General features: G+C 35.2%; 1 protein-coding gene and 1 long non-coding RNA gene across 2 annotated transcripts; one reads left to right on the top strand and one right to left on the bottom strand.

The window, feature by feature from the left end:
• The first annotated feature begins 1,072 nt into the window (after window positions 1-1,072).
• LOC311067669 lies at window positions 1,073-5,962 on the top strand. The gene is made up of 2 exons (XR_014603256.1): window positions 1,073-1,716; window positions 5,499-5,962. It is a non-coding gene; the product is annotated as an uncharacterized lncRNA (long non-coding RNA).
• Window positions 5,755-12,389, bottom strand: LOC311067666 (complement C1s subcomponent-like). The gene is made up of 11 exons (XM_084089678.1): window positions 12,264-12,389; window positions 11,757-11,955; window positions 11,394-11,574; window positions 11,154-11,276; window positions 8,606-8,799; window positions 8,368-8,515; window positions 8,047-8,168; window positions 7,684-7,759; window positions 6,918-7,043; window positions 6,746-6,829; window positions 5,755-6,645 (listed from the first exon to the last, which is right to left on the bottom strand). The coding sequence occupies exons 1-11, from the start codon at window positions 12,332-12,334 to the stop codon at window positions 5,894-5,896; spliced, it is 2,076 nt and encodes a 691-aa protein (XP_083945804.1). The 5' UTR covers window positions 12,335-12,389; the 3' UTR covers window positions 5,755-5,893.
• Window positions 12,390-13,143: the final 754 nt, after the last annotated feature.

The raw sequence follows: 13,143 nt of genomic DNA, 5'->3' as shown, positions 1-13,143 counted from the left end.
CAACTACAGGAAGTGGTATAAGGGGTGCGTAGGCAGGAGTACGGCCAGTAGTGAGCTGGCATTCTGGACAAGATTTACAGAACTCCTTAACCTCACTGTACATCTTTGGCCAGTAAAATCTTTTGTCAATGCACATTAATGTCTTCATAAAAGCCAAGACCTGCCCAGGGAATATAATGCCCACGTTCTTATACCTCCTTCCTGTATGCCTTAGGTACTACCAGCTGCAGTCCATCTTCCTATCTTACCCTATTGTACCCTATTTTGAGGTAATGTTACATGATGTCAGTTTGTTTTTGGACTTCTTTCTGTTTGCATTTGTTCAGTTCCCGCCATCCCGCCTACAGTTTCCATGGTCACCGTCATCATTAGTTCAGTTGTTTCAGATGTGTGTCGTTAATCATCTCCTCTCTTTGTTTGCCACCTGTATATATTCCCTGTGTTCTCCCTCAGTCTTCATCGGTTTTCGTTGATGTTTAGTTATGTTTGTTCTCCAGAGTTTCTCCTGCGGTTTTCCTTATTCCAATGTGTTTGATGATTAAAGTCTTCCTTCCAAAATTCTTCCTCGTCGTGCGTATTTCTCAGCACCAGCACCAACCATAACAGTATTGTGTAAACAGCCCTTTATTCTTGTTGATATGCTGATTGTTTAGCACATTTTATTATTTTTTCTTAGTGGAAGCTTTAAGAATATATAAAATAATAGCTAGGAAAACATATAAAAATTTTTTTTTATTAAAATCAATATTTTATGTCCATGTATTTATTTATGCTAAGTAGAATGTGCGTGTCTATGCATACAAAAGAAACACATAAAAAGAATTGCAGCATTAACGTGGACAAACGTGTTGGGGTGGCCAAATTTCATGTGTTGCATATAAAGACTATTGGCCCTGTTCTTCTTTCATAAATATGTGAGGAGTTGGGAGTGAGAACGTGTTGCCTATAGCAAAACATAGTGGAGATCCATCCACCCGCAAATTAGGCCTATAATTTATTCAAAAACTCGGATTAATTCAGGAATGAAACGCCACTACCATGTGTTAGGAAACAAGCAACTGTTAGTTCTGCTGTGGGTTCATTTTCGCATGTGGATTTTAATTTTGAACAGAACAAAACAAAAATACACAGAACAAAAATAAACAAAGTACAATTACATTTTGCGTAAAAAGTAACTTTCGTAACTACAGCACTGATGTTGCTTTATTATAAATCACCATCACCAACAGCCTGGTAGGATGCATTAAATCCTATGTGTGATTTGGGATTTGAATCATCAGTTAGAAAAAAGAGTGTACAAAAGGTAAAAACGATATAAATACTCTTCGTTTTCTCACACAAACCGCTCGTTTCGTGTCTTAGGCCATCAATGTGTACTTACGATGGGGAATTGTTTAATTTGGACGACGGGGAATTGTTTTAATTTGGACTCTGTGCATGCTCTTTGAGACAGTAACCATATACCTGCATTATATGACTGACAGACAAGAACGGTTTGACCTAAAAATATCAAAATTGAAACTACTGCTGTAAAAAAGACACCTACATCTTGGATGCCCTTGAGGTAAGCTAAAACATACCAAAATTTAATTTCAAAGTGAACTATCCCTTTAAGGGTTAAAGTCTACACAGATCATTTTCATGCATCTTTTCTTTACAGATTATTAGATGATTCCATCCTTGTCAGTTACAAAGAAAGTGTTTGTCTATAAAGCAGTTTTAACCCTCATGTGGTGTTCGGGTCATTTTGACCCGGAGAAGATTTTCTTTTTCCCGAAAAATACTAGTTAATGTTATCGCTTTGTACTGAAACTTGGTTACTTTATTCACAAATGGTATAACTACTTCTGAAATGTTTTGTGACAATTTTCTTAATTTTTTAGGGGGAGTTTTGTCACCTTGTCACTCTTGTGGTGTTCCCGGTCAAAAATGACCGGACTACAAAAAATAGCTTATAAATCAGTTGTTATGCTATATTATCACCCGATATTGGATTCAATCTTTTTGTCAACTTGTTCTCTTTCAATTAGGACTGGTTTTATATTTCTATTTGCATCTGATTAATCGTAGGCCTCATTTATTTGAGAGTAGGCATCTAATTTTTTGAGTAAAAAAAACATTATTTTTGAATAATTTTGGAAATTTTAAATAAATTCTGAAGAAAATTGCCACTGTTGATCACACTAGTCTACTTTAATATTTCACCAGGAATTTTGTTTTGAAAAACTTTTATTTTGTACAAAATGGCACATTGTTACACTTGTGGTGTTCCCGGTCAAAAATGACCGGACTACAATAAATAGCTTATAAATCACTCATTATGCAATATTATCACCCAATATTGGATTCAATCTTTTTGTCCACTTGTTCTCTTTCAATTAGGACTGGTTTTATATTTCTATTTGCATCTGATTAATTGTAGGCCTCATTTATTTGAGAGAAGGCATCTCAATTTTTGAGTAAAAAAAACATTATTTTTGAATAATTTAGGAAAAATAAAAAAAAAATCTGAAGAAAATTGCCACTGTTAATCACACTAGTCTACTTTAATTTTTCACCAGGAATTGTGTTTTGAAAAACTTTTATTTTGTACAATATGGCATAGAGTTACACTTGTGGTGTTCCACTGGGCCATTGAGGGCCATTGTGGGCCATTGTTTCAATGGGCCATTGAAAGTGAATGGGAGAGACCAATGCAACCAATGAATGGAACAACACAAAATATGTATCATTTTAAAGCTTAGAATCTCAGCTTTTTAATGGATCTAATCACTTTGATCAACTCCTAACATCTGCTGAGTTATCACTCTAAAACTGAGTGTACCCCCCGCAGGCGCCACCTAGCTGCGAAATAAATAATCATAATATTTTTCAAAACTATTACCTTGATCAACTTAAAATAGGTGTCATTTGAAAGCTTAGAGTCTGAAATTTACAATGAATGTAGCCAATTTGATAAACTCCTAAGTAGTGCTGAGTTATTTGCTGATAAATAAAAATAAAAAAAATCATAATTTATAAACTACTTTTTTGTATTACATTCAGCAATATGTCAAATACATCATACAGCTCTGATAGTCCTGTGTCATACGTCATTTGAAAGGTCTCAATGAGTAGAATACAACAAGCATAATTGTTTCAGGCTTTTTTACTAAACTTGAGCAAGGTTTTTCTAAAAGAAGCCCTTCAAGAGACCCATGTGTAAACCATGTATGGATGCTTAATTTTAGACACATTTCCACTCGTAACTTCATGAAACATGCTCCGATTGTGGAAAATGACACATCATTATTTACAGCAGATGCTTACAATTAAAATGAGTCCAAACTCAACATAATCCATCACTCAGAACTAAAGATATTCCTCATGGAGTTCTAACACAAAAAAATATCACAGACGCACAGACTCACGTAGCCAATCAAGGTAGCTTAGACTTGGCCTTTTTACTTGTATCTTCATGAAAATTATATCGATCATGAAAAATGGCACATCGTTATTTACAGCAGGAGCTCACGATTAAAAAGAGCCCAAGCTCAATATATTCCATCAATCAGATCTAAAGATATTCCTCATGGCGTTCTAACACAGAAAATACCACAGACGCACCTAGCCAAGTATATACTCATGAAGCACTCGCGTTTGGTTTTCGCTCATAAATAAATAAATAAAATAAATAAATAAAATAAATCATTATTTTCAGCAGACTATCACTATTAAAAAGAGCCCAAACTCAGCATAATCCATCACTCAGATCTAAAGATATTCCTAATTGAGTTGTAACACACAAACCCCCACATGCGCTCACAGAGCCTTGAATATAGTTGTAGCCTAGCACTTATGTCGCGTTTTAACTCATAACTCAATGAAGCATGCATAAATTGTGGAAAATGGCACATCATTATTTACAGGAGATTGTTAAGATTAAAAAGAGCCCAAACTCACCATAATCCATCACTCAGATGTAAAGATATTCCTCATGGACTTCTAACACATGTCTCTCCCATTCACTTTCAATGGCCAATTGAAACAGTGGCCCTCAATGGCCCAGTGGAACACCACAAGTGTAACTCTGTGCCATTTTGTACAAAATAAAAGTTTTTCAAAACAAAATTCCTGGTGAAAAATTAAAGTAGACTAGTGTGATCATCAGTGCCAATTTTCTTCAGATTTTATTTTATTTTTCCAAAATTATTTAAAAAATAATGTTTTTTTACTCAAAAAATGAGATGCCTACTCTCAAATAAATTAGGCCTACAATTAATCAGATGCAAATAGAAATATAAAACCAGTCCTAATTGGAAGAGAACAAATGGACAAAAAGATTGAATCCAATATTGGGTGATAATATTGCATAATGAGTGATTTATAAGCTATTTTTTGTAGTCCGGTCATTTTTGACCGGGAACACCACAAGAGTGACAATGTGCCATTTTGTACAAAATAAAAGTCTTTCAAAACAAAATTCCTGGTGAAAAATTAAAGTAGACTAGTGTGATCAACAGTGCCAATTTTCTTCAGATTTTCTTCAATATTTCCAAAATTATTCAAAAATAAAAAAAAATGTACTCATAAAATGAGATGCCTACTATCAAATAAATGAGGCCTACAATTAATCAGATGCAAATAGAAATATAAAACCAGTCCTAACTGAAAGAGAACAAGTGGACAAAAAGATTGAATCCAATATTGGGTGATAATATTGCATAATGAGTGATTTATAAGCTATTTTTTGTAGTCCGGTCATTTTTGACCGGGAACACCACAAGTGTAACAATGTGCCATTTTGTACAAAATAAAAGTTTTTCAAAACAAAATTCCTGGTGAAATATTAAAGTAGACTAGTGTGATCAACAGTGGCAATTTTCTTCAGAATTTATTTAAAATTTCCAAAATTATTCAAAAATAATGTTTTTTTTACTCAAAAAATGAGATGCCTACTATCAAATAAATGAGGCCTACAATTAATCAGATGCAAATAGAAATATAAAACCAGTCCTAACTGAAAGAGAACAAGAGGACAAAAAGATTGAATCCAATATTGGGTGATAATATTGCATAATGAGTGATTTATAAGCTATTTTTTGTAGTCCGGTCATTTTTGACCGGGAACACCACAAGAGTGACAATGTGCCATTTTGTACAAAATAAAAGTTTTTCAAAACAAAATTCCTGGTGAAATATTAAAGTAGACTAGTGTAATCAACAGTGCCAATTTTCTTTAGATTTCATTTAATATTTCCAAAATTATTCAAAAATAATGTTTTTTTTACTCAAAAAATGAGATGCCTACTATCAAATAATTGAGGCCTACAATTAATCAGATGCAAATAGAAATATAAAACCAGTCCTAACCGAAAGAGAACAAGTGGACACAAAGATTGAATCCAATATTGGGTGATAATATTGCATAACAAGTGATTTATAAGCTATTTTTTATAGTCCGGTCATTTTTGACCGGGAACACCACAGGAGTAATTGGGTTGTGAACACCACACAAGGGTTAAGGAAATAAATCATAATTCATAAATATTCGTTGTCTATGCATCGCAGTGGGCAATGACATTAAAATTCACAATAAAAATCAGGTTTATTTAATTTGGCTGAAGAGGAAGTCAAATCTAGAGAGGCTAAAGTACAAGGCATGAAAAAGCCATGGAAGAGAAAAAAAAGAGATGGCACAGACTGAGGAAACCTGTAAGCACTTAACATGCTGAATTACTCATGGAAAAAAAATGTTTTACTAAAGAAACTGAATGTCTTTACATGTGAAAATGATTTTATTAGGAGTATAAAACTTGAATCATTTATGGTAAGAACAGATTTGTATTGTAGATAAATGATGAGTATTGTAATAACAACTGGTGTAAGAGAATATAATTTTAGTGCACTGATGTTAGTTTTTTTCCATGGTTTCTTTGATCCAATCCAGGTAGTTTTGGACTTTAGTATAGTAGCCCTTGAAGCTTTTATTTCCACATCCAGGAGGACCCCATGATACAATGCCTGCAAGACGATAAGGCTTGTCTGGAGACCCATAGCCCAGAACAGGGGAAAACAAAGGACCTCCACTGTCACCTTGACAACTGTCTATATGATCTCCTCCAGCACAGAACATGTTATGAGTGACAGGTAAACCTCTTGAATCACATTTATCAAGTGAATATATCTCAACAAGACCATGAAGCAGATATTGACTCATTTGTTTTTCTTCCATTCTTCCAAAACCTGAGATTGTGCCCTCCGCCACAAGTTCATCTGTTTTGTTTGGCAGACACACTGGCCTGATGTTTGGACCAAGTGTCACCCTGGCAGACATTTTGATGAGTGCAATGTCATTATCAAATTTGTTTGGTTTTACATTTTTACCAACTTTCTGATAATTTGGGTGAATTATGATCTTCTCTGTCTCCATAATGACTGGGTTTTTGTCCTTACCATCAATTAGTCCCCCTAACCAATTCATGGTGTTTTCTTCATATCCATCTACTACATGAGCAGCTGTTAGAGCCCAGTAATCACTGATCAGAGACGCACCACCTCTGGGAGTTGACCTATGTAAGATCTGCCAGGGAATCTGCCCCAGACTGGCTCGTTTCCCACCAAAGACTCTGCCACCAAAAGAGGATTCTGAATTCATTCCACACACTAAAAGAAAGAGAGTGAAATATGAAATAAATGAAAATGATAATATGAAAGATAAGCAAGCATATTTGGGGTTATAATAATATTCAGGATGACTGAGTACCTGGTTCACATTTAGGCAAATCTTCTGTTAATTTTTGACCACTCTCAGACACCCAATTACCATCAGCATTACAGGTAAAACTACCTGAGAAAAGGGAAGACAGACAAAGATGTGGAACTACTTTTATCAAGAATTACGACAATGATGTTCACATAAACCATACACATCTCACCAGTTTTATCCAGTTGATAATACTGAGATTTGCACTTGAAACTGATTTGTTTCAGATAAGTTGTTGGAGGATCTTTTTCTGATAGATCCATTAATTCAGGAAGCTCTGGAATGCCACAATCCACGGCTGAGGAGGAAAACAAGAAGAGTTTTTTTAAATGACACTAACAATCTTCAGCTTAATGCAAAAAAACATTTTTGTATGTGTACAGTAATACGATATAAACAACCCCAACAGGGCTTCCAATAAGAAGCATAGCAGAACAAGTGAAGGAGACACGCTGAATGAAAATGCACTTTCACTCTCTGACAGTAAATGTTCAGAGTTCTTTTTGTTATAAGAAAAAAATAAAAAGTTATTAAACCTGTTATAGTATGACAACACCTTTATAACCAACTTATTTCAATATTTTGATAATACTGTATACTGTAATAAAAGCTTCAGCGATTATCGTGACATTAAAATTTGATACCGCCACATGCCTAGAGCTGCCGAACATTTTTTTGCGCAATGTACTGTTGGTGTGCCCACCACAAGAAAGCTGTTTCAAATGGTAGCTGTTTTGTGAGCTCGTAACATCATCACATCACATCATTAACTGTAGCTTATATAGGGAATACGGTTGTGAAGACAGCCCATTTAATTCTAAGTATCAAAGAGAGGGTGGAAAATTATCCAGTAAAAATATAAGATATCTTCCCATGTATATCTTAAAAACAATTTGTTCAGAATTCAAGAAAGACATTATGAGAAGACATTTTCTCACGTTCACAAGGGATAACAGGACTCCACTTTCCATTCTTCTGGCATGTGGAGTCATACTCAGCCTCAGCTAATACATTCTGTGAAACAGAAAGTGACTTGCAATTATTAAAAAAGGTTTGACTCATAAATTACCATATAAAGTACATACTATCATGTAACTGCAAAAGCATACTATCCAAATTTAAAGTATTTCAATTATATTTATGAATTATTCAATTATACATATTTTTCTAAATAAATTATTTATTTACAAATTTCTATTAATTATATAATTCATCTAAATCTAATTCATCTTCATTTTTACCCATACCTTTAATCTGCAGCCCTTCAACCTGGGAAGGTAAAACCAGCCTGAAATACTTACTGATTGTAATACATGTCCTTTGTCACACTTCACTTTAACCCTGGAGCCCGTGGGATATTTGGAATCAGAATGCTGTGAAATCAGACTAGAAGTTGGCGTCACAGGTCCAACACAATTCATCTCTGAGAGAAAGTAAATAAACAACAACGCAACATGTAAATAAACACAGCTTCAACTTTTCAATCAACAATCAATATTCATATTAGTGGTGGGTTTTTCAATAGCAGGTTGTTACATTTGGTTCCACCAATCATGGACATATCCTACATCCTAATCAGTATATCCTTGATTAGTTTTAAAGATGGGGGGCAACAGCCACACCTTTCACTCCGTAACTGAGTCTAAATCCTTGGTTTGTTCCTTTATTGTCTGTCCTGAAGATAATCTCAACATGTTGAGACCTTGTGAGGAAGAACGGAGGGAGATCCCTTCCGCAAAATGTCTTAACATCCCCAGAGAGAGGTTTAATCTAAGAGGAATGGGTATAGAAAGACAGAAATGGTCAATGAGGAGAAATACAAAGAAAAATATATAATGTTGTATAAAACATGTTGCATACAGTTAATGAGTCGATACACTGTCCATTCTCTTTCATTTCCACATCAAACACGCCTTTGAACGTCAGCTCAAACTGCAGACCTTCCTCTACAGCCAGAGTGTAAGAACACACAGAGTTTTCAGGGTACGGCTCGGGCCAGCGGGGTGACATCAGCACACCTTCTCTAGAGCCTGTGTGATCTTCACTACAGCTAACTAACAGACAGAAAGAAAACAACACGTGTCACTATAGGGATTAAGTATAACTTAAAGCTGTCAACTGAATAAGAAATTAATCAAATTAATTATATGATATGCTGACTAATTAATCACAACTAATCACAAAGCCTATATATATATTTGTTGAAAAAATTAACACAATTAGCACACTAGGCTATTATGATGGACAAGTAAATTGTTGAATAGACATTAGAAAAGTGGTTTTAGAAATCAATATGTTTTATTTGTATATCACTGAAGCCGATCACTGATTTGAAAAGCCCATTTTTAACAATACATTTTGTAATACATGTTTTCAATCTTTCAGAGTTAAAAGTCACGATGAAACTCAACAGGTCTTTTCTTCCGCATTGTGACACATATCCGAGCGAACTGGCTTATTGAAATGTAGGGTAGGGGATCGGTTCTATCTATTGGTTGTTGATTGGATTTTGAGATGAAAACACATTTTTACCAATCTAACCAACACCAATTCAAATTGGCCTTCAAAGTTTTTCTGTCATGACAAACCTTGGAGTGTTTGGCATGGTAATGGATATGACAATGTTGATATGATTGGTCTTGGCTGAACATATATGCTACACTGCTGATCCAAATAATTAGTAATTCCATCGAAGGATTTGGTAATACTTGAGTCATTAATAGTGGGTTACCATGATCCTCACTCTAGAACTAATTATACATTGTGCATTATTCATGTTAATTTATGAGCCTGTATATAGTAGTTCTTAATAGTTCTCTGGGAAGTATGAAAAAATAGTTATTGATTAGCTAATAGTGAACTACCACATTCGCCTAAGCACTATTACTTACTAATTTGTTAATCAGAGCTTCTTGTTAATTAATAGTAGTTACTAGAGAGTTAATAATGCGTTACTCATTTGTTCGTGTGTAGTTATACATTAATGACAGAACAGTATTCAAAAAGTGTTACCGAACTTTGCATTAAAGTGCCCCTATTATGGATTTTTGAAAATTACCTTTCATGTAGTGTGTAACATAGCTCTAAGTGAATTAAAACATCCTGCAAAGTTTTAAATCTGAAAGTGCACCGTATATATATTTATTGTCTTTAAAAAAACTTAAAAAAAGTTGACTCAGAGTCAATGAAATTAATCGTTTTTCAAACGAGTCATAAGCCGCTTCGTTGTGACGTCAAGATGAAACATTAGCATACTGCCCGCCCACTTATTGCATGCAGACACCAGGGAAAACTTGAAAAACTTGCAAACACTGCAGCTGATTCCTGTGGATACTCGATAGCATCATGTCGAGAAGATGCTGTGCTCTACATTGTGAAGGTAAAGCCAGTTTTTTTTCACTGCCCAAGGACGAGCATGTGAAGAATCAATGGTTAAAATTCATCTTTACCACGATACCACAGCAGTATAATCCTAAACTTTTATACTGCTAAGTAGTGTATCACTGATAAACGTCCTGCTCGAGTTGTCCTTGCGATGGAGGTTCGGGTTGAATGAATTGTTCTTCCAATGTTTCATCATCGGACTCGCGCTCGCATTAATATGGTAAAATCGGCGTCATTGTTCGTTACTGTTTACGGTGTAGGCCTCAGGACACGCAGAGCTGACATTGTTATGGCAATGGACGTTTTTGTTTTTCGACGCGCGCTGTACGTGGTAAACCAATCACAACAGACTGAGCTGTCTGGCCAATCAGAGCAGAGTAGCTCACGGAAAGGAGGGATTTAGAGAGATTGATTCATCTGACGAGTCGTTTGAGAATCATTGAAAATGTGGTGATGTGCAAATGTATATTATGAGGAAATGAAACAGTTTTTTCACATGCATGTAAACCCGTTGTAGGAGACTCCAAAACAACATTAGGAAACTTTAAAATAGCATAATAGGGGCACTTTAATCATTCATCAGCTGGAAAAAAAAAATGTTCTGAAAGGGATTGCAAAGATATTCCTCTGTTTTGTTATAGCAGTGGTGTGGACTTCCCTATTCTATTAGAGAATTACAACAATTATTAAACAACAATTCGTATATAGTTATATTGTATGGTGTAAACAGCCCTTTATTCTTGCTGATATGCGGATTGTTTAGCACATTTTGCTATTTTCTCTGAGTGGAAGCTTTCAGATAATATCTAAAATAATTTTTAAATTAAAATCAATATTTCATGTCCATGTATTTATTTATGCTAAGTAGCAGAGTAATTTAGAGGATAATAAAAATAATTTATTTTGCAATAATGACTGGCTGACTGTAATTAATCCTTATACATAATCAATTGTAAATTAAAATGAAATTGACAGCCCGAGTAAAAATGTCTTAAAATCTCATTCGACCACAACCAATCATTACCTTGGCAGGTGTGCTTATCGGTGTCAAGGATATAACCTGGTCTGCAGACACAGCGATAACCTCCAATGTAGTTATTGCAGAGTTGGGTACACTCATTATCAGGGTCCTCACACTCATCAACATCTAAAAGTAAGCAGGATTTGATGTTAAAGCATTGGCTAAGGTAACATTCTCAATGACTCACAATCTTATATCCTTTCTGCCCTGGAGGCAGTGTATTACTCATCATCTGTTACTCACCCTGAATGGCGTAAAAGCCTCGAAATCCAGTGTGTCTCTCAGGGTTTGAGTAGTCTGCGAGAAATGAAACAGAGAGACAACCACCAGAGGAGGAGTGGAGCAAAGGGTTGATAGACGACTGCAGCTCCTTCATGGACTTGCGTCCACACAGAGTGAAACGCAGCTCATTATCTACAAATACCTGGACAAAAATTGTTGTAACTTACAAAGACACAAAATATAAATCATTTATGTAAAACATACACTGTAGAACATTTTTATTTTTTTATATACATATAAAACTGCACTTCTAAGTGTGCACAGATACAGTATGTGTTTTGTAAAAAACCTCTTTCAAACACACACACACACACACACACACACCTTCAAGGAATCGTCAGCACACTCAAAGCTTTCTTCCAGGTCGAAATGTATGAGAGTGAGTGTGATTTTGTGTCCGGTTGGAGCACACTCTTTCCAAGTCAGGCTGGAATCGGGGTCGTACCCTCGTGGGTGTCCAGGAGACTGCAACCATCCAGTCAACGACACTGACCCACAAACGGGAAGGAGGAGGACAATAACACTGGACAAGGAGGGGAAAGTCAGAAAAAACAAATTCATAATGGAGAATGAAGGAGAAAATAGTAGGGTATAAATTAATAAAGCAGAAAAGACAAGTATAGTCATAAACAACAAACTCGGATAGATAGATAGATAGATAGATAGATAGATAGATAGATAGATAGATAGATAGATAGATAGATAGATAGATAGATAGATAGATAGATAGATAGATCACAGATAATGATCAGATACAGATGACATCATTGGATACATATAGTCCATGCAATATTTGGTTAGCTGAAAAATAACCACAAGAGAAATACATACCAGACAACAATCATGATGAGAAGTGTTAAAACATAACTCGCTCTCTCTTGTTTCGGCACTTTCACTTTCATGCTCTGTTTGCATCATCATGTCCCAGCCCCCTTTTCCCCTAAAAACAGTCAACATACTTGAGTGTATGAGTGTTTCTCAACATCTGCCAGTGGGCGTTCACCCTGAACTGAGGTGAACTGTAGCCGAGATGTAGTGGCTGTTCCAGACAGAACACTGTTGGGGGCAGATACGAGCCTCATTTACATTGTTTATTCATTGATTTCAAGTTTAAAAGTTACTCAGTTATTCAAATATATAAGATTTGTATGTGCAGTGGCCCCCACATAAAGTAGCCCAGGCTATATGGACACTTTTGAACACTTACCAATATCAATCCAGGTAAACAGGCTGAAGGGTTTGTCCCTTTAAAAATTATCCTTATTAACTATTTGCTAATCTTCACTACCTTTTAAATATTGAATAAAGAATACTGCCAAGCAATATATTGAACAATCAAATGATTTATATTTATTTTTTAACCCAATTATTTTGCATTCATTTTCTGTAAAAAAAAGAAAAGAAAAGAAAAAAAAGAAAAATAATTTGTGTATTTTTAGTGTTAATTGAGTTCACAAAAATGAATGAACTATTTTTAATGTAAAAGTCAACGTCTTTACTAATATAAACAGTATTTCAATTAACTTGCATCGTGTGCTTGTGCGCAGTTACACAACAGAGATGTGCAGCCAGAAATGCATGGGCTTCAGTGCAATGCTGAAATCCATGCTTGCTATTCGACCTGAGTGTAAGTACGCCCTCTGGTGTCAGAAATGAGGAAGAGAGGAAAGTGAGGGTGACCCATAAAGGGGAAATGGAGAGAAAGAGAGGG

The sequence above is a fragment of the Abramis brama genome (genome assembly GCF_963993115.1).
Source record: "Abramis brama genome assembly, chromosome: 17".
Lineage (NCBI taxonomy): Eukaryota > Metazoa > Chordata > Actinopteri > Cypriniformes > Leuciscidae > Abramis > Abramis brama.
This window is presented reverse-complemented; position numbering and strand designations above follow the sequence as displayed.